General features: G+C 41.5%; 3 protein-coding genes across 3 annotated transcripts; 2 read left to right on the top strand and 1 right to left on the bottom strand.

Moving 5' to 3' along the window:
* The first annotated feature begins 300 nt into the window (after window positions 1-300).
* ppp1cc (protein phosphatase 1, catalytic subunit, gamma isozyme) lies at window positions 301-4813 on the top strand. The gene is made up of 7 exons (XM_080895202.1): window positions 301-712; window positions 1116-1247; window positions 1380-1610; window positions 1785-1889; window positions 2130-2353; window positions 3900-4034; window positions 4148-4813. The coding sequence occupies exons 1-7, from the start codon at window positions 658-660 to the stop codon at window positions 4235-4237; spliced, it is 972 nt and encodes a 323-aa protein (XP_080751328.1). The 5' UTR covers window positions 301-657; the 3' UTR covers window positions 4238-4813.
* A 501-nt stretch (window positions 4814-5314) lies between these two features.
* On the top strand, window positions 5315-14636 carry pptc7a (protein phosphatase targeting COQ7 a). Its single transcript, XM_080893842.1, has 6 exons — window positions 5315-5903; window positions 7129-7308; window positions 10293-10491; window positions 12062-12185; window positions 12265-12394; window positions 12507-14636. Exons 1-6 carry the CDS (start codon window positions 5702-5704, stop codon window positions 12563-12565), a joined length of 894 nt encoding a protein of 297 aa, XP_080749968.1. The 5' UTR covers window positions 5315-5701; the 3' UTR covers window positions 12566-14636.
* A 137-nt stretch (window positions 14637-14773) lies between these two features.
* rad9b (RAD9 checkpoint clamp component B) lies at window positions 14774-22071 on the bottom strand. Its single transcript, XM_080893841.1, has 11 exons — window positions 22017-22071; window positions 21593-21663; window positions 20740-20877; window positions 20489-20603; window positions 20294-20393; window positions 20020-20126; window positions 19723-19829; window positions 18897-18961; window positions 18520-18642; window positions 16025-16214; window positions 14774-15114 (listed from the first exon to the last, which is right to left on the bottom strand). The coding sequence occupies exons 1-11, from the start codon at window positions 22048-22050 to the stop codon at window positions 14992-14994; spliced, it is 1173 nt and encodes a 390-aa protein (XP_080749967.1). The 5' UTR covers window positions 22051-22071; the 3' UTR covers window positions 14774-14991.
* Between the last annotated feature and the right edge of the window lie 1176 nt (window positions 22072-23247).

Genomic DNA, 23247 nt, shown 5'->3' with positions numbered 1-23247 from the left:
TTCAGGTATTGTGTCAGGTGGCTATACCAAAGTGGCTCAACGTGTTATGTGTAGAAACAACACTGATTCATTTATTGAGTTAGGGCCCTTTTGTGGGTTAAGTAGCTTACAAAGCACGTAAATTTAAAAAAATATCCCTCTGAAAATTGTCAGGTACAAGGACTGGACTGAAAATGAGTGAAAAATCAACAAATATCCAAAGAAAAAACATTAAAGGGCTTCAGAAGGTCTGAAGCTGTCCCCATCCAGCACAGTAGGGGGCAGTAGTGTAGCAGCTACCAGCACAAGCCGCTGGCTTAGCAGTACAAGGTGAGGCAAAGGAAAAACAGAAACGGGACACCGTCGCTAGCAACCGTTTGTGTTGGTTGACGCTTATTTTTATAGTCCCCGTCCCTTTTTTTTAACAAAACGAAACAATTGATGTTGGCATTTTTAAAATCGCGATCTTTAAGTAGCGTATTAGGCTGTCAAAAGTGTCGGCTAGTGGCTAAACGGTATCAGGGTCGCGGCAACATCTTCTACCCTCAGCCGGAAAATAGACGAAGCTAACATAAGCAAGCTAATGCTAGGATAGCTAGCGGGCTAGCTTTCACAAGTGTGTCAACGCGAAGACCTAGATTTGACTGGAGCGATTTTTTCGTAACACCGACGCTTGCAATGGCTGATGTTGACAAGCTCAACATAGATAGTATCATCCAGCGGCTTTTAGAAGGTAAGTAAATACAAAAATTTCCACGAAACACTTGTTTTATTATTTAAATGTTATGGTAAATGCTAATAGTCGATAGCTAGCTTTAGCTCGTGTTCATCTTGCTGCAATAACTAGTAACAATAATCAGAAATATTTGCAAGATAACGTAATATTTTAATTAATGTCGGCTACCACCTTTATGTAATGCGTCTCTTGACTCAGAATATTTGTGTGTCTGAAGGGTGTGAAACGACATGTCACGTACACTGTGTTCTCATACACAAACACCGCGAATTCCGTCACGGCATATGGCTTCTACACTCACCGTTTGTCCCAATTGGCGTCCGGGCAGAGATGCCATGCCCGGGTTAGCTGGAATAGTGTTTAGGTGTTATTCTTACTGATTTTTGTCTTCTTATTCCAGTCAGAGGAGCAAAACCTGGCAAGAATGTTCAGCTGCAGGAGAACGAGATTCGTGGATTATGCCTCAAGTCCAGGGAGATCTTCCTCAGTCAACCCATTCTCCTGGAGCTGGAGGCCCCCCTCAAGATTTGTGGTAAGAAAAGCTATGCACTTACTTACCAGAAAGATTGACTCAGCAATTGACTGATAGTATGTACTGACGTATGATAAGTGGTGTATGACTCAATAGCAATGTGTATAATTCAGCTTGGTATTTGCCCTGCAGGTGACATCCATGGGCAATACTATGACCTGCTAAGGCTGTTTGAGTATGGGGGCTTCCCTCCTGAGAGCAACTACCTGTTTCTGGGGGACTACGTGGACAGGGGGAAGCAGTCACTGGAGACCATCTGTCTTCTACTGGCCTACAAAATCAAATACCCAGAAAACTTCTTCCTGCTGAGGGGAAACCATGAGTGTGCTTCAATCAACAGAATATATGGTTTTTATGATGAGTGTGAGTATTGTTGAATGACTAGAAATGTCCAACCTGGGGCCTCTTGTGTCCATTAAGGGTACCTGTCAGACTCTCTGTTGCGTTATCTTTTGCTGGTTAAACTGTTTGGAGGAAGTTGTTGGTATGAGATAATGGAAAAAAAATGAAGTATAATTTCTTGTCTTACTGTGTTAGGTAAAAGAAGGTACAACATCAAACTCTGGAAGACCTTCACAGATTGTTTTAACTGCCTCCCAATTGCCGCCATTGTTGATGAGAAGATCTTTTGCTGCCATGGCGGTGGGTTATAATGCGCAGAATGAATGTTTTGGCACAAAACCCTACTATCAACTCTAAAGTGTTTTGGTTGTATGCATGATGTTAGAAGTAGTGTACATTTGATATCAGCGTTTATTATTTGTCCTTGAGAAACGCTGTTTTTGCAGTTTGTTACCTGACATGGAGCTCACCCAGTTCCAATCGGTGCTGACCTCAGTATCAGTGTGTTTATTTGTACTTTTACTTTACTGTTCCATTTAGGACTGTCCCCTGACCTTCAGTCCATGGAGCAGATCAGACGCATCATGCGTCCCACTGACGTGCCTGACCAGGGTCTGCTGTGCGATTTACTTTGGTCTGATCCAGACAAGGATGTGTTGGGCTGGGGGGAGAACGACAGGGGTGTGTCATTTACCTTTGGCTCAGAGGTGGTAGCCAAGTTCCTGCACAAGCATGACCTGGACCTGATCTGTCGTGCCCATCAGGTAATCACCTCCGTCATCACAAATAGAAACGTCACTGTGGGAGGTGGCCGTGTACTGGCCAGAGGCAAGATACACTTGGTACAGGACATGATATACTAGCACACGTGGTGTGTGTAGTGGACAGTGGGTTTTGACCGTTTTGGCTTGCGTTTGCATCAAAGTAAAATTATTTGCGCATTTCCAGAGGTTGTTACGTGTTCAACTAAAGCTTTACTTTTAAAAAAATATCTAGAGACTTAAAGAATATGGAGAGAAATTGATGTTAGAATAGTCACAAATTACTTTAATGCTGCCACAGTGCAAAGACAAGAGAGCTCAGCTTTCAATGCAGTCTTGTGTAATTTTGTGGAAAAGATGTTTGTCAGAATAGACAGTAGCTTGTAGTAGTAGAATATAATGTGTAGCTTATTAATGTAAAAATAGAGTTTGGTCAGTATGACAACTAATAAGGAAAAACACTGTTGAGGCATGTTGAGTCTGCAATTAAGACAAGTGATTGTGAACGTAAATACACAAGTTTTACTTGAAACTCCTGACCAGAGGCCAGGCTAGACTTTAATAGTGACCAGTAAACCTTTGCCACTAATGTACTTGATGATGTAGCTGCTGATAGACGTATCAAGATGAATTGTGAAGTGTATAGTGTCTAATCAGATTTATCTGTGTGCTGCAAAACTGATAGGCTGGTGTTTCGCGGTACTTTGTGCAGCTCTCTGTGCTTTGTCATAAGCCTCTCCTACCAGACAAGCGCAGACAGATGCAGCACACCCTTCATTTGCTCCACAAACATAAAATTGAATCAGTCTGCACCGTTAGCCTTTGGCCAAAAGCTGTTATCAACATTCAGTATGGCTAGTCATCGACTGATTGCATTGTTATCTACCACAAGTGAGCAGCCTACATTGTCAAGAGAGTAACGGCAAGCTCAGAATAAAGTAGTTACTGCTGGTAACTCCGGTTCTGCAGGTACATGTTTTATTGCCAGAGTTTTTGATCGGTTTGCCTTTGATGGGTTGCCTTCCAGTGTCTGCAGGTGTTGCCAAAGTGTTGAATAACAACTTTTCCTGCAGAATTTCTGGGCTTAAAACCATCTAAGGGAACATGCATGTGCATTTGTAGAAGTGCCACTATTAAGGAGGTGCAGAAATCTAGTTTCCTCTCAAACCAATTAGATACATAAAGGTTATTTTGGAGTGGTAGGCCAGTAAGGCCTAATAATAGATGCCTTTAACAATAAATGGAATCTTTTTTGTTATTTGTTGGAGTGCTTGAGTTAAAGCTTCAAGTCTTCATTTCACTTACACCCTGCTGGTTTTGATTTTAAACTCCACTCAGACTCCACTTACAAACCTGACAATATGTTTTGAGTTTTTATATTGAGTTAAAGATCCTGTGAACCATAACCCATTAGGTTAGACTGCTAGACTGCGCTTTAGATCTGACCACCTTCATGTCTACTTGCATGATTTAGTTGAGGCTACTCCTAGTTTATGTATTTTGAAAATGTGTAAACATATCATTCCAATTTGTATTTTCTCACTGGCAGGTTGTCGAGGATGGCTATGAATTTTTCGCAAAGAGGCAGCTCGTCACTTTGTTTTCAGCGCCTAACTATTGTGGGGAGTTTGACAACGCTGGTGCCATGATGAGCGTGGATGAGACTCTCATGTGCTCTTTTCAGGTACAGTACCTTTTGTTTATTTTAAGCATTGCGTTTTCGTGGCAGTGATCTAATCTAAGCTATTTGTACAGACGGTGTACAGCTATTCATTAAATGTTTTCAACCTGGTATAGATTTTGAAACCAGCTGAGAAGAAGAAGCCCAACGGCAGCCGTCCTGTGACTCCCCCCCGCAGCATGGTCACCAAGCAAGCCAAGAAATGAAGGGGTGGCCAGACTCTGACTTCTTTGTTCTGCTCTGTTCTTCTGCATTTGAGGGATTGATTATCCTTCATGCTGCCAATACTGAAAAGATATTCACTCCTTTTCGATGAAAGCAAAATATTTTTGTTGTTTTGTCCACAGGGGTAAATTGATATGTCACCATGAAAACCTCAGGTGTTTTGCACTCCCATTTTGCAGCTAGTCTTTGCCACATATGACTGTTCAATCAGGAAAAATGTAACAATATGGCTACTTATGCACAGGAATGCCTTGTTTGAAGCTGTGCACAATTTTTTTTCCAGTTTCGTTCATGTCATTCCTTTATCATTGTTTTTTTTCCCCCCCCCCCACTGTCAATAATTAATGTTATTAATGGCTATACAACTATGGAGAAAGTCACAAACACCTGTTTACTTCTGTAAACTTTATATTGTGTTCATTTAACCGTCAGTGTCTTAGAACGCTGACTGTACACTGCATCACATTTTTAAACAAGTCGTGCTAAATTAAACAAAGATGCACTCTTGTAATGTCTAAATCTTTCTAATAAACATTTGAGTGTATTTTAGGGGGAAATTTTCTGTCTGAGTGTATTTATTCCAAAGAAATTACAGCTTTTTAAAAAACAACAGTTGTAAACGAAAATACTTAACCATCTTGCTCAAGAACATCTTATAATTAAGGGTAGTTTCCATCCAGGGATACCCACAAGGGGGAGATAGAACATACTGCAAACTACGTTGCATCTAGGGAAATGGTAAATAATCCCAGATGTGAGCAGTCTTGTATATGTACAGGGTAGCAAATTCATGAATAAAAAGTCTTAATGTCTTTATTTGCGTTCTTATTTATTTATTTTAATGTAATATATTCTTAGCTATTTCCATGTGTTATAATTGTTCAGAAAAAGGCCATGTAAATGTATTTTTGTCCTTAAAATTTGTATCTACGCGTAAAACCTGCCTACTACTGGAGTTTTATGGCCTTTTTATACAGTAAAAGCTGACTGAATATAACATTTCCATATCAGGAAGTGTACGTTGCGTAACGATGTCTGACGTCAGAGCAGTCACAAGACCGGGTTCGTGGAGCAGAGTGTGTTGAGACCGCAGGGCTGTAGGTCCACATTTTGTGTTATGTAGCGTCTCCGAGGCAGAAGTGGCGCCATGGCCGCCGAGAATCAACGCTTACAGGGTTTCTGGAGGAGAACGGGCGACGTTTTTCCTTAACTTTCTCCTAGTTATCACAGCGGAAGAATAAAGCACTCGGAGGCTGTGGTCATATCAGCGGGAGGCATTGTCTGGGCGTGCGTGGCGGCTGTTGTCTGTCTGGGTAGCTCAGCCGCACATCTCCAGCCTCGTTAGCAAACTAGCAAGTCAATATAATAGTGTGCTCGCGTCGACGCTGAGCTAGCAGGACTGCTAGCTTGGCCGGTTTTTTTGGTGGGAGCTGGTGTAGTAGGTGATGTTGTCCGTGCTGTCGTACGGTAGACTGGTTGCCAGAGCTGTCATCGGCGGACTTTCTCAGACAGACAGCCGTGACTACAGTCTGGTGACAGCGAGCTGCGGTTTTGGAAAGGATTTCCGCAGAGGGATCCTGAAGAAAGGGATGTGCTATGGGGACGACGCGTGTTTCATTGCCCGACACAGATCTGCCGATGTTTTGGGTGAGTATCCCATGTCTGTTTGCTGATGAAACCTTAACCAAACAATAAGACATTGCTCCGTGTACACTGAGTAAGACGTGACTGACAGGTCAGGGGTCAGCCCCTCCGTGGGTTGCACGTGTTGTTGTTTTTTTTGGGGGGGGGGGTTTTCAGAATGAAACTGATCAGAAGGCTCAATGTCAATGCCTTCTGAGTGTTAAATTTGTGCGTGTATTTTTCAGACTTTTGTGCTTGTTGCATCTTCTTTGTACGCTTGAACTTTTAGTGGGTTCATATTGCGTGCAGCATTCATTCATGACATAAAGAATATCTTAAGCAGCCAAAACCGATACTTTAAAACCTGCTGATGAAAAAGACTCTTAAGCACGGAAGCCTTGATCCCGTGTAAACCTATTATTGAAGACCTTAGCAGCTTTTATCCATATCTAACGACTGTCTGGGTATTTCTAAATGATTGCTATTGATTACTGTGATATTTTCGCAAAGTTGTTGTTTTTCGGCACATCAGTTGGACTGTGTGTCTGACTTGAGGAGGCCTGTTTCTTAGCTGTGGCACAGGGTGGTGAGACTCCTCCATGTATGGTCAGTGGAGCAGATGTCTGCGCCCTGGGAGTAACAAGACTAGAGTTTCCTTCCTAGGAAAACCTTGCACCTAGCTAAGTGCTCCTTTGGGGACAAAAGCTCTTAGTGAAACTCAAATAAGCAGGCCATGTTTCTGTAAAAAGGTTAATGAAGGTTTCCCTTATGGATTTAATGCATTTAACTGAGGGGACAGATTTTAAGGTGGGTTAAATTACAACAAACATAAAGCGGGACGGTAATGTGGAGCTACTTGAAGCAACTTTCTGAAGTCGTTAGATGAGCAGAGACTCTACCAATCAGTATGAGAAATGCTTGAATTGAGTAATGGGACATTTGAAAGCTTTGTACATTTTGTCATTTTTGCGTCTTTTTCCATCTTGCTGGGAGTGATTGTTGTTGTTCGTCATGCAGCTGCAAGGCATTGTCCTCCAGGCTTACTTGTGGAATGTTAAAAATCATATCTGGTGCTAGTTTAATCCTCAATGTTCTTAACTGAAACATGGAGTTCCAGTTTGCAGATTTCTTTCAGTTTTGTTTTTAAACATTGTACATATTACACAATTAATGGTTATGAGGAAAGTTTTTTTTTTAATGTAATAAGGGATTAATCATTATTTCCCATAATGAAATCAACTCCTTTTAGGTGTGGCGGATGGTGTAGGTGGTTGGAGAGACTATGGCGTGGACCCGTCACAGTTTTCGGGTACACTGATGAAGACATGTGAGAGGTTAGTGAAGGAAGGACGCTTTGTACCCAGCAACCCGGTGGGAGTCCTCACAACCAGCTACTATGAGCTACTGCAGAACAAAGTGCCACTACTGGGTGAGTGCAGCCACTGTAAACAGTTTTTCCCAAAAGCGTAGAACCATATTCAGCTTGTAACAGTTTATTTATATATATTTTTATTATCTGTCAAATCATGAGCTTAAATGGGCTACAACCATAAAATTTGGCACAGTCGATGGAAATGATGGGCAAATGCTTTCCAAGTAATGTGATCCCAGGCGGCTAGATGGTATCAAGGTGATTACAGCACAACAAATTCAATATAAGAAAAGCCACATCTCCTGCACTGTAAGTCTGATTGCCTTGAAATCTGACACTGAACTGCAGCTAGAAACAATGTGCAGACGCTCTCTAAAAATAACCTTCAGCAGGCCCAACTGGTGATCTATGATTAACAGTTCAAAATGGTGAAAAAGACCACTGCTCCCACATCGAGTCTTTGAAAGACTCGCATCTTAAGTATTAGGGTGGTGCAATTGTACATATTGATTTGGTTTGCAATAGACGTCATTACTTCACAGAAGAAACAGACAACAAGTGACATAATACAAACTGGTACAAAATGTTCTCTGGGTGATGAAAAACATCCACAAATTCTTGTGCTTTACAAAAAAATATCTCTTGGATCTTAAAGGCCTGGTTGGCAGGATTTTATTTTTATTTTTCTAAAGCAAATTTTAAAAGTGTGAAATTGAATCAAGTGACATGTACTTTTTGAAAATTGACTATAAAAATCCGATTTGGTTTATAACAGTCTGGGATTGAGGTCCAAACCTAATTCTGCTGTTAGAGGAAAAGATTGCTCTGAAATAATGGTGGCCATTATTAAAAGCCTCAAAGGCCATGGCTTAATAGGAAATAGTCCATAATTCATTAACTTCATCAGATCATTTCATATCTTGAGGCCATTTCTGGAAATGGGTCAACCAAAGTGAGGGTGCCACATAGACGAGAGATATTTACCTTGAGAGCTGGTAGTCGAAGAGGTCAAAACACTGAACATCTGCTGACTTCAAATCTGAGTCGCGTCTACAACTTAAGGTGCCCATTTGACGATAAAGGCCACCAAAGCTTTTTTTGTTTTCAATCATTAAAATTTGTACAAATTTTGAACACAGCGTTGTGGGTTTACTGAAAATTGTCAAGAAACAACAACAAGTCTTTGCAGACAGCTGCTGTGGACAAATCTTTATGCTCCATCTCTGGTACATACTTGCACTGTGTAGGGCAGTAGATTTAAAGCATTGCTGTGTAGAGGCAATAAACAGGAGGCTTTCCATGGAGTTCAGCTTTCTTGGGCTGGGCTGTGTTTACATCTGTTTTGTTTAATGGTAGCTGGCTAGAGATTTTTGCATCATGAGTAATAGAACAGCCAGCTCACATTCGAAAGTCCAAGGGACGTCACTAGGCCCAACCTGCTCCATGCACTTCACTTCCACCGGTCCCTTTCCTGCTCTGCGCCGCTTCCCGACGACAGAACGTGTACAAACACGTAACATCAGTGAACAAATGTGTTTGGAACAGATCTGTCTCGGCGCGTGTCAGTACTTTTCCATTCCGTTATCACATGTGCACCAGGGGAAACAACGCTGTATTGTGTTGCTTTTTTATGGCAGAAGGAATGTTCTTGAGGCCGGTAGCGTGAGTAATTTGTACTGCTGGAGACACGAAAGGGAGTGAGTCAGAGTGCGTGAGGGGGTTTTGAAGGTTGATCCCCCCAAAGAGCATATTTTGGTGGGCCAGATGACTCACCAGCAGGGTGTGATCACACGCTGTCCGCCTCTTCCACTAGCTCGTGTTTCCTCCTTTCATCACAGAAGGACAAATTTAAAAAAAATCTTTTCTCATTGTTAAGTTTGTGCTTTTAAGTTGACCTCATTTGTCTTTCTCCCAGTTTCACTTGGAAGTTGTGTAAAACTAAAAGGAAAGTAAGAGAAAGTGTTGCTTTTTTGTTTTTTAAAGAAATGTATGTATTAAAGTCTGTACTCCCTAATGACTGTCCTTCCTGCTGTTATAGATGATTTATTTACATGTGACAATAGTAGAAGCACAGGTATTAAAAATAATCAATAAATGGTTTCCAGCGCAAACCTTTTTCAGTTCCAGTGGGCCAGTGCTGTGCATGCTGGCTTATTGTCACACTTTCACGCCATACTGGAAAAGAACTCAGGCGTTGTTAATTGTTATTGTTATTAGCAACCACAGTACTTGTCCTACAACTCGGCCTCCTCTGAAAAGGGCAAAACGATGCAAATGCAAATGTTCGGTCAGTTTATTCTAATCAGAAATCAGATGGACACACGAACAAACCTTACGTCTGGTAAACTAACAGACATGCAGACACCGAAGCACTGTGCCGCTTGATCTAAATCTGTGTGACCTTTCACACTGTTTTCAGCTTAACTGGGTGTGTTGTCTCCTGTTTTTTAAAATGTGCCTTGAGAATGTTTTTTTTATCAGTTAGCCGCTTGATGAAGCGAAGATCTGTTGACCCCGTTTCCACATATAGCCTCTGCAGCGGCTGATGTTGATGTGTATTTTCAGAATGCTGAGTGCTGTGATCATTGTTTTCCTAGTCCTAAAATCTATTTAGTCTTCCTTCTACCTCCATACATCTTGCTGGTATTGTGGTTCTGTGTTTACGAGTAAAGTCGTGCTATACATTTGTGTTTTTATAAAAATAAGTCAGGCATCTTTACATGACGACTAACTGGCTTCCTGCTAACTTCTGAGTACAGACTCATAAGTTAGTTGTCCTGTCTTGTCTGCAGCACCAGTGAGGACAGCTCCGCTGTTGTTGGAAGCTGAAAGATTTTTGGCTGTTTCCAGCTTTAAATGTTGCATCTGTGCATCTTTCTTCTTTTGGGAGCTGAACACGTATTTGGGTGCAGAGATGGTTAATGTGCTATAGTGTTGCATTTACCCATTTTTATTTGTTTATTTAATCTTAAACATTTTCTTTTTTTTGCATTGAAAATAAAAAGTGACGTGTGGGTTTTTTGTTTTATTTTTATTTTTAGGAAGCAGCACGGCCTGCATTGTGATTTTGGACCGGCAGAGTCATCGGCTGCACACGGCCAACCTGGGAGACTCTGGCTTCCTGGTGGTCCGGGGAGGGGAGGTGGTTCACCGCTCAGATGAGCAGCAGCACTACTTCAACACCCCCTTCCAGCTGTCCATTGCTCCCCCAGGGGCTGAGGGGGCCGTCCTCAGTGACAGGTGAAACACTTAACGAGCAACACCTGGTGCATCTGCTCTCCCACACTCATTTGAGCGAGTCTGCCGGTGACACGGACGGGTGTCATCAGCACACTTCATTGCTCATTCACGTGTTCTTTACAGCAGATGTGATACATGATACTGTACTTATAACAAGGCAGACTGCTTGCTGAAACAACATTCAGTAGCGCCTGCGCACCTGGCCTGCTGCAAGGCTGAGCGTCTATAGCAACTGCGCTGCAGCGAGCTGCAGTGTACCACTGTGTCTGAGGCCACGTGCTGCTGTGTCTCGTTGCTGTGGCGTGCCAAGCAGCAGCACAGTAGATGTTAGAATGCAGGACAGGCCCTGGATGTGTGCCAAGCTTTCCCTCTTACCTCAGGTCAAAGTCTGTGTGGGCTGATGGGGCAAATCCACAAGTCCACAGCCAATCCTGCACCAGCAGACTCCTCTTAAATTAAGCAATTTACTCTTAAAAAAATAAATAAAAACAAAAGATTGCAAGTGCACTTACTTGTTACTATAGATATGTATTTACTTTTCTTAAATGCTGACCTTGCTTCTGTTTCAGACAGCCCATAGATTTGAGAAATCCTTTTACATTCGAGCATTTCATTTGGTTGAAGGATTTAGTCCTAGTGCATCAGCAGATTAAGCTTTCAGTCACTAATGTAGCAACTAACAGAAAAGAGTGCAAGGGTCAAAGCTAACAACTAGTTACAGCATTCCTGAGAGTGCACTAAAAAGTTTGGATAAAGATGTTTAAACATACAGCTAAGCACTTTGCACTCTCTATGATAATGCCACACAGCTCTTTATTTGCCACAAGTCCGTTTGTACATTCATTTTCATTGCCTGTCTTTGTATTAGTAATAATATACAAGGGAAACATCATGTTCTCGATGCATTGCTTCATAGCTATAAGCCCACAGATTTTTGCCTTCTTGCCCAATGATTATCTTCATAACTATACTGGCTGTGTAATTATCAAGTGTCACAAATGTCTTTGGCTTATGAATATGTTAATGATGAATCACCCAGTGTGCACAGATAACAAAGAATGAGGAACAGCTCTGGTAAGTGTGGCTGTGCCATCATAGTGCTAACTAGCTGCGAGAACAGCCGCTACAGCAGCTTTTTTCCCCCCATGTGACTGTAGTTTTGGCTTCATAAAAAAATACATTAAAAAATTAGAGCACAGGACAGGCTGTTCCTGGGAGCTTTGGCTCACTGTGTCGTGATGCAGTCCAGACAGTTTGTAATGAATCACATTCTTGACTGGATTTAGGGGGTAAGGACATCTTCCAGGAACTGAACCCGACACTGGCAAACTAACTTGGTTCCTGCCTCTGTGTATTTGAAGCACCTTCATAATGGCAGCACCTTTTCTTGGACCCAACTGTCCTTTCCAAGAAAACAAACAAAACAAAAAAAACCTCATGTGATGATTACCTGAACTTTTCATTATCCATTAGCAACCAAGTTTCTGTTGCTAAGCTCAGTCGGTATGTTTAATGACAAAAATTACTGCACCTGTCTCTTACCTGAAACTCACCTGTGTCTGTCCCTCAGCCCTGACGCTGCAGACAGCACCTCCTTTGACGTACAACTGGGCGACATCATCCTCACTGCCACTGATGGGCTCTTTGACAACATGCCAGACTACATGATACTGCAAGAGCTGAAGAAACTCAAAGTGAGTGACAAACATGTCTGCCGTAGAATCAGAAAAGGGCACGATAAACGCCTAATGCCTGCTTTGTTTGGTTCGTCAGAACACAAACTATGAGAGCATTCAGCAGACGGCCCGCAGCATCGCAGAGCAGGCCCATGTGTTGGCCTATGACCCCAACTACATGTCACCTTTCGCACAGTTTGCCTGTGACAATGGACTGAATGTAAGAGGTAAGTGTCCAAGTATTACAAAAAAGATGAGTATTTTTTTTGTAATTTGAACGGTTACAAACATGTTTTTCAAGCAACAAACCTAACTGGCTGCTGTTTCCTGTCCATGCAGGAGGAAAACCAGATGACATCACAGTACTGCTCTCCATAGTGGCTGAGTACACTGACTAGAGTCTGCACGGAGTATCCATCTGCCACTGCAGGTGATGGACTGCTTTGATTCCTGCTGGCCAGGATGTACAGCTAATGTCTGCTTCCCCCACACCTAAAGGATCTACTCTGCCTCATCCACCCACCGTCTCCCCCACTTGGCCAACCCCACACATTTAAAAACAAACAAAAGAAATCCTTCAACATGCCCTTTTCTCTGTCGTTTTCTACATCAGACAGTGGCCAGATAAATCCAACTAAAGGCCAGACACCCTGTTGGCCGGGCTGCAGTGTTCCAATGCTCACCAGATAATCCCATTGGCTGGGATCATTGGGCATGCTGATGAGGATAAGTCAGCCTCTTCTGATAGTTGCCGCAGGAAAGAAGCTGCAATTCAGAGAAGACGGATGCTGACATAGCCCAAGAGTGTGTGTTAGCATGTGAATGTGGCCACGTACTGGCCTGCCGAACAGAACTAAACAGTCCTCAAGAAGGGAAGCGCATGAGAAATGGCAGCATTAAGGCTCAATAAATGGGTCCGTCTTGTGCAAGCACTTAATAATACAGTGGTACTTAGGAAGCCTTTATGAAAGGGACTGGAAACTTGTACGAAAGGGCAGGGAGCATATGTTTGATATGAATGGTATGCTGTTCTGGGATGTTACATTAAATGTTTGCAAAAACAGAAACAAAACAAGTGTGATGTGACATGGGTTTACACAGATGGTTTGTTTCTTGTGGCAGGATAATCCAACAAGATTTCATAAAGAGTGGCAGCTGCCTTTTCCATACCAGTTCAAGTATTGCACATATTTTGTAACTTAAGAGTATTTTGTAGCTCAAAAGCCTCTCAAGATAAATATATGTATAGTATAAATGATAGTGTCAAACTGATGTCCTCCCTTTAATCTCACAGCTGCTGCTGAAGTCTTGATTGTGATTATGTGTGATGTGTGTATGAATGGGTGATGAATGCACATGAGCTCCTCAGTGTGTGTCTATTGAGTAATGTGCAATCGGTGTCAATGAAATGGATGTGTAGGCTAGAGACTTCTCCATATCCGCTGGTCTGAATTGGTCTCGCAGCCTTAAACGCACAAAGCTTAAGGAGCATATCTGAAAAAGTTCAACGCAGCGGAAATTGGTCAGGTGACCAAATGTATTTTTGTAACCTCTTTATTCCGTGGGGATTGTTCGCCGCGTCAAGTAGCTTACAGAAACTCTTGTTCACAGTCACCATTTGCTTTTCCTGTCTCTCTCCCTCCCTCCTCTCCCCCTGCTTGTAGAGCTTCAGTGGCGCATTCTTAAGTCATGTCACTGCAGGTTTCATGTGAAAAATGGTCAGTATGTTTCTTTGCGTCACTACAGGAAGGTTTCACGGTAAAATCCACATTTTTGTGTAATATTACAATGTGCCTTGTATCATGTGTCATTGATACTGGCAAATAAGTCTTCAACCTTCCCCCTAAAAATGTGCCAGCACTGAGCACAAAGCATTAAACTGTTAAGTAGCCATAAGAGTTGGAAAAACGAGCTTTCCCATCATGCTCTGCTGTCTTTACACCATCATTTTAACCCCAGTGTTTTGTTGTTGTTGTTTTTTATCCCCCCTCCCCCTTTCTCCTGAAATCTGCTTCCTCTCTGCACTCAATCAGGAATAGTACTAAAGCCATCCCACACTTAGAAAATCCTTCCCATGGATCTTTAGATCACTGTTTACAATCTGCACTAATCGAAAGGATCGTTTCCTTAATGTGACACCCTGTCAGGTGTCATGTTGAAATGAGAACAGATTCAGGGCGGTGAACAGTGTTAGTTGGCAAAATGTGATTTATTTTTTTTCTACCGGTAAGTGTTACAGCACTGAGGACAATCCAAGCAGCCTTAACAAAAATGATAAAGCACTTCTCCCAGTCATTTGGCACTACCACTGTAAGCTCCATGGTCCCTGCTTCCTGTTTCACACCTCCCTGGATGACTCCTTCTCATCCGCCTCATCTTTCTGTTTAAACCAGAACATGTCTATGTGGGAGAAACAAAAACATTTTCACATGTGTACAATGTTTAAATAAAGACTATAATATTTATTAACCTGCTGTATTTCATGGCTCTGATGTGTATTGAACACTGCAGCTGCGTTTTGTTCACATGAACATGGACATTTGGCTCACTGCTCTACAGTCTGGGAACACTTTGTATATTTTGTTTGTGCTACCACAGTCCTCAGACACAATGCATGCCAGTTACCATCAGATGGGTGTGGCATCTTCCCGAGATGGCACATTTTTATTGACAGACAACATGGATGGTATATTGTTCAAATGAACAGTAACTGGAAAAAAAACATTTTAACAATAAACAATATTTAATAAAAACTATTCTGGAGAGATTAACACTTTGATAACTATTTACAGAAGAATATTGTTAATTAGCGACTGCTATTCCCTCAGAGTGACGGGCTTCTCGGATAGTCTTCCTCATCACTGAAATATGCCAGGACAGGTAGTCTGGGAGCACCATCATCATCACCAGGTTCTGAGGACATGGCCTCGAACAGCAGGGAGCAGATCTACAGGATACAAATAGCCAAACATGAGTGTATGCAGTTCATTCAAGAACATTCTGCCATTTTTTTTTTCTCATTTTAGATTTACAGCACTTGTGCATTTGCTCTGACCACCTGTCAATTTCTATGTTAAATCTTAGTACAACAGAGGACGCTGCATGAGGGTCACTTAAAAACAGTGTCCACAGGGAGACTGGCTCAAGATCTTGAGTAGAACAGCTAAGATACTGCGCAGGACCCTCAAGCTCCCAGGCGTCTGGTAGAGGACCCGAGCTTGAAGGATTGACCGCCCGCAGGGGCGAGCGGGGGATTTTTCTAAATATATTTCTATGATAAATCATTACAATTAATCTGCTCAAAATAATGACATGCTACAGAACTGATATGCAGAACAGTATTGGAGCAGTCAGTTATTTCACATGCACACAGGCAAAAATTTAAGTTCACTTAGTGCTGCACATCTGCCTTCATAATCTTCTTGTGCATTTGAAATATTTTTTGGATGGTGGAGTTTCGACTAGCATGCTTTATTTTGGCAACGCTTCCTGTCTTGAGTCGGGCCTGCACCGGAGGTGTCCTCACAGTGCAGTCTGCAGCTTGGAGGATGACCTGAAGGCTCATCAGAGTCTTAAATTTAAACACTATTAAGCAATAAACCTGTGTTAACAGGGAAAGTTGCACAGAAGACATTTGATAAAAGGTTTGGGGTTCAACTGGGATTCCAGCAAAAGTCTTTAAATCTAAAAAGGTGACAAAGAACATAAGACATGTCTCAGCTGATATTGTAAACCATTGCAGCACACCCTGAACCATACTTCTCAGAAAGACTGTAGAGCATCCAAACCACAAGGAACACACAGGCCATCTGCAGATCCCAGTTAAGATTTAAAAATCAAGAGCGAGCTCTTATTACCATGCTGGAAGGTGGGGTCATTCCAGCACAAGCACTGTCGCCCTGGCATTGGAGTTGCATCAGAACAGGTGGGTAGGTTATAGGGCTGCCTTGGCTGGATTCAACAAGCTCTGTTACATCAGGAAGAACTTGGAGGTTGTTGCTCTGAGTCTCATGTATACCCACAGGCAGAGCAGCTGCATCTGCACAGCTGGGAACAGACAGAACACACTTGTGTCTGCAAGCTGTAGATGACACAGGTACATGGGTGCAAATTTGTTTCTCAACACAGATTCAGAGTGTTTTTACACACATATATTCAGACAGTATTGATAAACATATCTACTAGTTTTACAAATGAGGATGTTGTGTAGTACCTTCCAATCCATATAAATATTAAAAACATAGTTTTTATTTGCTTTTACAAAAACAGTACCTAGCATTGTATCAGCAGATGGTGAAAGCAGCCTTAAGCACGGTAAAAGGGAACAAAACAACAACCTCGTGCATGCAACCACACGACACGTCAACCTCAGACGTAACCCAGACACGTAATTAGGAGCACAGCAGGAAGGAGTATAGAGGCTTCTAAAGGCCCCAGAGTCTGCAGGCAAGCAAGTATTGTACTTATCATACCATGAAAAACACAAATACATTGCATATAGTCAGAAATATCCTGCATGATAAATTTCATCAGGAAAAAAAAGTATTAAAATGCAGATCAATTCTGAGCATTAGGGACAGGAGCACTGCAGAGCGTCGAATCATGGGGTTGGTGATGTCTCTGCAGACTTCCAGCAGTGTACACAAGCAAAACGAGCTACAAATGACCCAGATGTTGAGCAGTGCAGCTGGGAATGGTGTAATAAGATCCAACTAGACGCACAAGTAGAGGACAATGGGGAGAGAGCAGGCTAGCAAAGCAGGACAGAGACTCTGGCTAGCATAGCGTGGAGGAGGGGATTATAGACTGTCACACTGACGGGCTTCTAACCCAACTCTGCGTGCCCTGACCTTGCCCTATTTATCTCCGTTACAGACACAAGGCTGGCTACTGCAACATGATGCCTCTTAAGAGGCTAAAAACAGCCAATGAGGGCAAACCAGCTTGACTGAGTGCCAGGAGAGAGGCTCAGGTAGTTCTGCTCTTCAGCACACTGGATTGTAGACCTGACAAACTGGACGCACAAAGACTGCGACAATGACACCAGCTGGTCAACATAATGATAAAATACACTCCTCACACGCCATAATTCCTTAACCCATGTAACTCCTGCCAATTTAAATCGTTAGAATAATAATCGTATACAAGATATATGGATGGATGTATCACTGCTTCAAGCTGATAGAAAGTCAACAGTAATTCAAATAACCTACATGAGCAGAAGACCACAATAAGTGGCACTCCTGTCTGCTAAAAACAGGAAACTGACAATCCAATTCATGCTGACTCACAAATATTGAACAACAGAATACTGAAAAATGTTGATGATTTAAGAAGTGCTGCAACATTCAGATGGCAGGACCACAATTTAAAATAAACAACATGAAAGCATGTCCTCCTGCCTTGTTTCAATAGTTTGAGTTGGTAATGGTGTTGTAAAGGTGTGGGGGATATTTTCTTGGCAAACATTGGGGATCTTAGTCAAACTGAGCATCATAGGCCACACTATAGTTGCAGGCCACGTCCATCCCTTTATGACCACAGTGTACATCTCCATCTTCTGACATGCTTCTAGCAGGTATCGTACCATCTCACAAAGCTCTCATAATCTCAAACTGCTTTCCTGAATGAGACACTGAATTCAAATGGGCTCCACAGTCACCAGTCTTCAGTAAGACAGAGCATCTTTGGGATGTGGTGGAACAGGAGTTTCACATCATGGACATGCAGCCAAGACACCTGCAGCAACTATGTGATGCTGTCATGTCAGTGTGGACTAAAATAGCTAAGGAATATTTCTGAAGGCAAAACGGTTTTCTATAAAGTGTCCGATGAGTGCAGATTCTAATTGATTGCCATCTAGGGGCATAATTACAAACAAACTTTTAGGCTAATAGCTTAAAAATGTAAATGGAAGCTCAAGCTATCAGATATTATAGACTGGGTAAGACAAATGACATCAAACTCCACTAAAAAACAAACAAACAAACAGGCTGTTCAAAAAGGCCCGAGGACCCTTTCTCTATGTCATAAAATATCTGGACTATGTAGAAAGTTAATCTGCATGATTTATCTGTTGCAGTATTTAGCAGATTTTTTGTTTATGACAGTTTTTTGAATGATTTTGATCTTTTTTTTAAGCATTTTTATCTGGCAATGACTTGTTTTCTAACTAGATTGTGTGGTCTATTGTGTTTTCATTGAGATGAATTCCTTTTATGTTCTGTGATTTTTCTCAGGTTTTTTATTTTGCTCAAATTAATTTTAAAAAATAGCTGCAGTAATTACCCTTCTTTCCCCCCAGGCACTGATGATTAAAAGTATTGCCAGTGAAGTCAGGGGTGGTCGTTACCTGTGTGTAGTCGGGGCTGGGGTCTCTGTAGGCTGTGAGGGGCCTCTGCTTTCAAAGTCAGCCAGCGTAGCCAGCACCACAGTGGCCTCAAGGACCATGTCCTCCACAGAGAAGCACACAGGCCTGCAAACAAAGTGCGTTTCCATGGCAGAAATCCCTTCACTGTGTCTTCTTTTTTTTATTTATTTGTCAGCACCTTTTACTTTTTAGCAGCAAACACACCACAACTGCTCACTTAGTGATGTGACTAGTGATATATAAACGTTAAAGAATTTTGCAGTCTAGCTGGTGTTAATTTGTTGAACAGCACCACAGAGCCTGTGTAATTTGAGTGAATAAATTCCACTCAAGGTCATGACAGTAGCAAGGAAACGTACTTTCCTGGAGTGCCAAAGTGAACCGACACCGGAAGGCAATGTGACTCCGCAAAACACAGTAACCCCTGGCAAAAACAAAAAAGCAACAACTGAGTTTAATTGCTGAAAAGTGTGGGCTAATATTGTGACATGTTTAACTATTATCAGCCTGGAGATATACATCAAATTAAGGCTAAGACTAAAACTTAAAGCCTAGTTTCTAATCCGTCCAAACCCGATTTTCCAAAACCGACAGGAACAAGACGACTAGGCGGGCTAACGAGGAGCCTCACAGCGGGAAGCCCAAGTGACTTTCCAAGACATTAGTGTGAAGAGTTGTAGGCATTAATGCAGGCCAAGTCTCATTAACTGAACGTACACAGACTGTTATTTCAAATATCCAACAAAACTGTCTCGTTTTTCTATAAGCCCAGTGATTTTGCTTTACTGACCACACTAGTCTATACATTACACTTCTCTCAGCTTTTTCTGCTAATCAAATTATAAATAGCTGAAGATCAACCTTTAAGCAGCCCATAAAGTCCACACTCATTCCTACTTGGCTTTAAAGTTTATAATAAAGCATGCGATGAGGAGCCTTCAACTTCAGTTACTTTTTCTACGTAGTGGAGCCTCACTCGGGTCAAGACATCTTTGCTATAAAGATGAGTCACAGCACTGAGGGGAAAGTTCACATGGAAATGATACCGAGCACCGAGTACAGGACAGCAATATGACCTCTTAGACATGAATTGCCCACATGTGAGCTAGTGTCACTCTCGCTCTCCGCACACATAATATTCTCATGTGACAGGAGCAAGGAGGCCTCCAAAAATAACCCCGTTACCCTTAGCTCCTTCAGACAGAAGGTTATGTCTGAGTCCATTCCGGCTTGAAAGTAGTCAAACTCGTCTGGGTGTAAGGACATCTCAGTGTGCATCATCTTCATGTGATCTGTCACACAGGTACATCCAAGTCAAACAGCAGTCGTTACAGTGCTTCCTTTGATGTGCTTAAAGAACTGAACATGCAGTATGTTAGGAAGTTTTATGTTCATCTCAAAGCTTGTGCAACTTTCAAGCACTTTGTGAAACGTGTCAGCCACACGTGGGCTGAGCTAAATGGCAGTCTGACATTAACTGACCATTTCTCCCCTCGTTGTAATTTCTCAGACTGACTTTCGGGGCTGACATCGACAGAGTGACTTCTTCCTGAGACGCGTGGAAATGCATCACCATATCGCCTAGAAGCCTGAAGAAAGAGGAAAACACACACAGGCAGCTCTGGCTGCTTACTTTTAACATTTTTTTTTCTGTCAATATATATTTTTGGTATTGTCTAAAACACAAAACCAACAGGCAGCCAGCATGTACTGATTGTAGAAAAGAAGAGTGAGGCTCTAATGCTGAAATGCTAACCTGGCAGGAGATTTCAGCACATTGGGACAGAGGTGTGAAGCAAACACTGCCTGCAGCGCCTCACTTTCCAGGAAACGCACATTGTAGGTTTTTGTTATGCCTAACTCAAAAACAGAGACACTTAGAGCACAGTGCCACCATGTGTTCAAAATATAAACTGCATGCACACCTACTGTCATTTATGCAGTTTCCTACCGTGTCTGCAGAAAAACTGAACGATCACTTGGTCACTGCCAGTGCTGACTGATATCTGACACCGTTTCACACTGTGCTCAATAGAAGTCGAACAACGGAAAAGTGGCAGCACACACTTTAAAACAAAGAGACGCAGTTTAATCATAAAGTCTTGAAAGAACGGCATGATGTGTAGCCCTAATTTTACTGAACAGTCACTTGTTAAGATGATGTTTCTGCCTACAAATGAAAAACCAGCAATGCCGATATACCTTCATGACTAGCTTGCATTTGATTGGTCCACTGTCCTGCTCCCTGACTGAATCCAGATTGTACTGCTGGAAGAAGAGCGGCGAGAAGAGGAAGCAGGCGTATGCAGAATGAGCAGAATTCACTGATCTCAGGGCCAGCTTTCAGAGGGAGAGAGAGAAATTATTGTGGAGGAAGTAAGGTGGTGAATACCTTAACACCTGGAGATTATCGATACAGACGCTCTTGTACACACACACTGGTCACTTTATTAGTTGCACCTGTTTAACTGCTCATTAACACAAATATCTAATTAGCAAATCACATGACAACAATGCCATGCTGAAGTTCAAACCAATCATCAGAATGGAGGATTGAAGTGACTTTCAAGGTTGCATGCTTGTTAATACCAAATGTGCTGGTCTACTGTGATTTTCTAACAACAATCTGTAGTGTTTACAAAATGTTGGCTGGTCTGATGAGTCTAGATGTCTGCTGCAATATTCACATGGTGGGGTCAGCATAAATTAGCATGAAAGCATGGCTCCCTCCTGGCGTCTGTCAACAATCCAGGTTGATGGTGGTGGTGTAATGGTGTAAGGGATATTTTCTAGGCCCCTGAGTACTAAATAAGCATGGTTTAAATGCTAAAGCCTACCTGAGAACATGAAAATGTTCAACCACAACTCGATCCAATAGAGCTTCTTTGGCATGTGGTGACTTGATATTATTCAATCGTTTTTGACAGATTATAGGACAGCAAGCCATTTACAACAGTTTAATAGCATTAATTTTTTTTAAACTTGGCAAATACTCAAAGTGTACCTAATAAAGCGTCAATGAGCATTTTTACATCTAGCTGCTGTTGCTGCTCACCCCCTTGACCGTTGGATCGAACCACAGCTCATCTCCAACCCGGGACAGGGCATGAATAGCCTTCCCAAATGCTGAAACACAACACAGCCCCTCCACAGTTCAAGTTTGACACAATATTGTTATTTACTATACTGTATTATTTTACTATAACCTTAATATTTCTTTCTCTTAATACCATGAAACGAAACATTTTCAGACAGAAAAGTGCACTTTTCTGTTTGAAAATGTTAGGGGTCATGACCCCCTAAAGCTAACTCATTATTAGCCAGTTTAGCTACATCAGATAAGCTAGTCTCGTTGTTCGTTCCAAATGAACAATTTCGTAGCTTGAACAACTTTCATCAATAGAATTATTATAGAATTAAATATGTTATTTTTACAGCAAATTTCAGTTCACATCTTCTTCGAGTGTTCTTTATATTACCTTTTATAGAGTTTCCTTCCAGGACGCAGTTCATGGTTTGCTATGTCAGACACGGGCCTGTCACGGCTAATCACAGTGATTCTACGGTCACAGGCTCATTACCAAGGTTATTATAGTTAACTAAAACTAATCAACTGGTTAAAGGAAAATAAACTGGTTAAGGGAACTAAAAATACCTAGTTAACTTAAGTCGTTTTACCTATAAAAACTCAAACTATGTAGTTTTAGTTTTTATAGGTAAAACTTACTGAATTAACATTAATTAACATTAAAAATGCAGAGAATATATCCTGAATATATCCTGTTAGTCTGGTAAAAGTTTCTTTGTTTTTTGTTTTAAATTATCTTACAAGGCTTTGGTGGACATTTATCAAGATTTTATTGAGTTTCCCAAATCTTTCCTCTTACATGTGACCAAAATACACGTTTTCAAGCAATATGTTTGTTTTTGTAATACCTATAATGATTTTCCTAAATCTTACCTCTTACATATTCCTACATTTTCCTAATAATAATTAAAGACTAAAACCAAGATAATCTTAACAAACTAAACATTTCAAACAATAACATCTAAACTCACAATGGAAACTAACTGAAATTAAATTAAAAGCAAAAACAAGTTCAAATGAAATAAAAATTTTAAAAAAAATAATTAGAAACTATAATCATTTTTAAATAAATAAATACAGAGACAGACAACATTAACCAACCTAGTATGTTTGGACTGTGGGAGGAAGATGAAGTCCCCAAAGAGAACATGCAAACAACACAAGTCTCACCTGCCTTAATAACAGATATGCTACATTTATTGATGTATTTTGGATATTAGCATGTGTATGAATGTAAGACTTTTCCTACAACAACCTATTTATAAATCATAATAAATACATATATATCATCTGTTGACTATTTTTGGAAGTGTGACATCAGAATAAGCTCTGTCGCTGCTTCTCCTTTGCCTCTGTTGCTTATTTGCTGCTGCATTGCTCTTCTCTGGATCAGTTTTAAACATGCTCTTTTCTTTGCAATGATGATCTCCATGCATTCTCCTGCGGGTCTCATCATGACCTGGGCGATCCAAAACACAGGATGCGTTGGACTGTGCTGGTCAGTTTATGTGTGAGACAAACTTTCACTGCATTCAGAATGAATTCAGATACAGACCTGACTGAATGCATGCGTGCAGGACATTGAGATAGTGCTGCTTCATTTGCAGTCTCATGTGCTCTGT

This window comes from Rhamphochromis sp. 'chilingali' (genome assembly GCF_963969265.1).
Source record: "Rhamphochromis sp. 'chilingali' genome assembly, chromosome: 10".
NCBI lineage: Eukaryota > Metazoa > Chordata > Actinopteri > Cichliformes > Cichlidae > Rhamphochromis > Rhamphochromis sp. 'chilingali'.
The sequence above is the reverse complement of the archived record's forward strand: the minus strand, read 5'-3'. Positions and strand labels throughout refer to the sequence as shown.

Bases quoted from the DNA above. Each gene is read 5' to 3' on its own strand.
- ppp1cc (XM_080895202.1), top strand. From the start codon at position 658: ATGGCTGATGTTGACAAGCTCAACATAGATAGTATCATCCAGCGGCTT. The intron at 1,248-1,379 runs GTAAGAAAAGCT...TTTGCCCTGCAG, and splicing joins GGCCCCCCTCAAGATTTGTG to GTGACATCCATGGGCAATAC. The intron at 1,611-1,784 runs GTGAGTATTGTT...TTACTGTGTTAG, and splicing joins ATATGGTTTTTATGATGAGT to GTAAAAGAAGGTACAACATC.
- pptc7a (XM_080893842.1), top strand. From the start codon at position 5,702: ATGTTGTCCGTGCTGTCGTACGGTAGACTGGTTGCCAGAGCTGTCATC. The intron at 7,309-10,292 runs GTGAGTGCAGCC...TTTTATTTTTAG, and splicing joins GAACAAAGTGCCACTACTGG to GAAGCAGCACGGCCTGCATT. The intron at 10,492-12,061 runs GTGAAACACTTA...TCTGTCCCTCAG, and splicing joins GGGGCCGTCCTCAGTGACAG to CCCTGACGCTGCAGACAGCA.
- rad9b (XM_080893841.1), bottom strand. From the start codon at position 22,050: ATGAACTGCGTCCTGGAAGGAAACTCTATAAAAG. The intron at 21,664-22,016 runs GTAATATAAAGA...GTTGTGTTTCAG, and splicing joins GGAAGGAAACTCTATAAAAG to CATTTGGGAAGGCTATTCAT. The intron at 18,643-18,896 runs GTACGTTTCCTT...CTTTGTTTGCAG, and splicing joins CACTTTGGCACTCCAGGAAA to GCCTGTGTGCTTCTCTGTGG.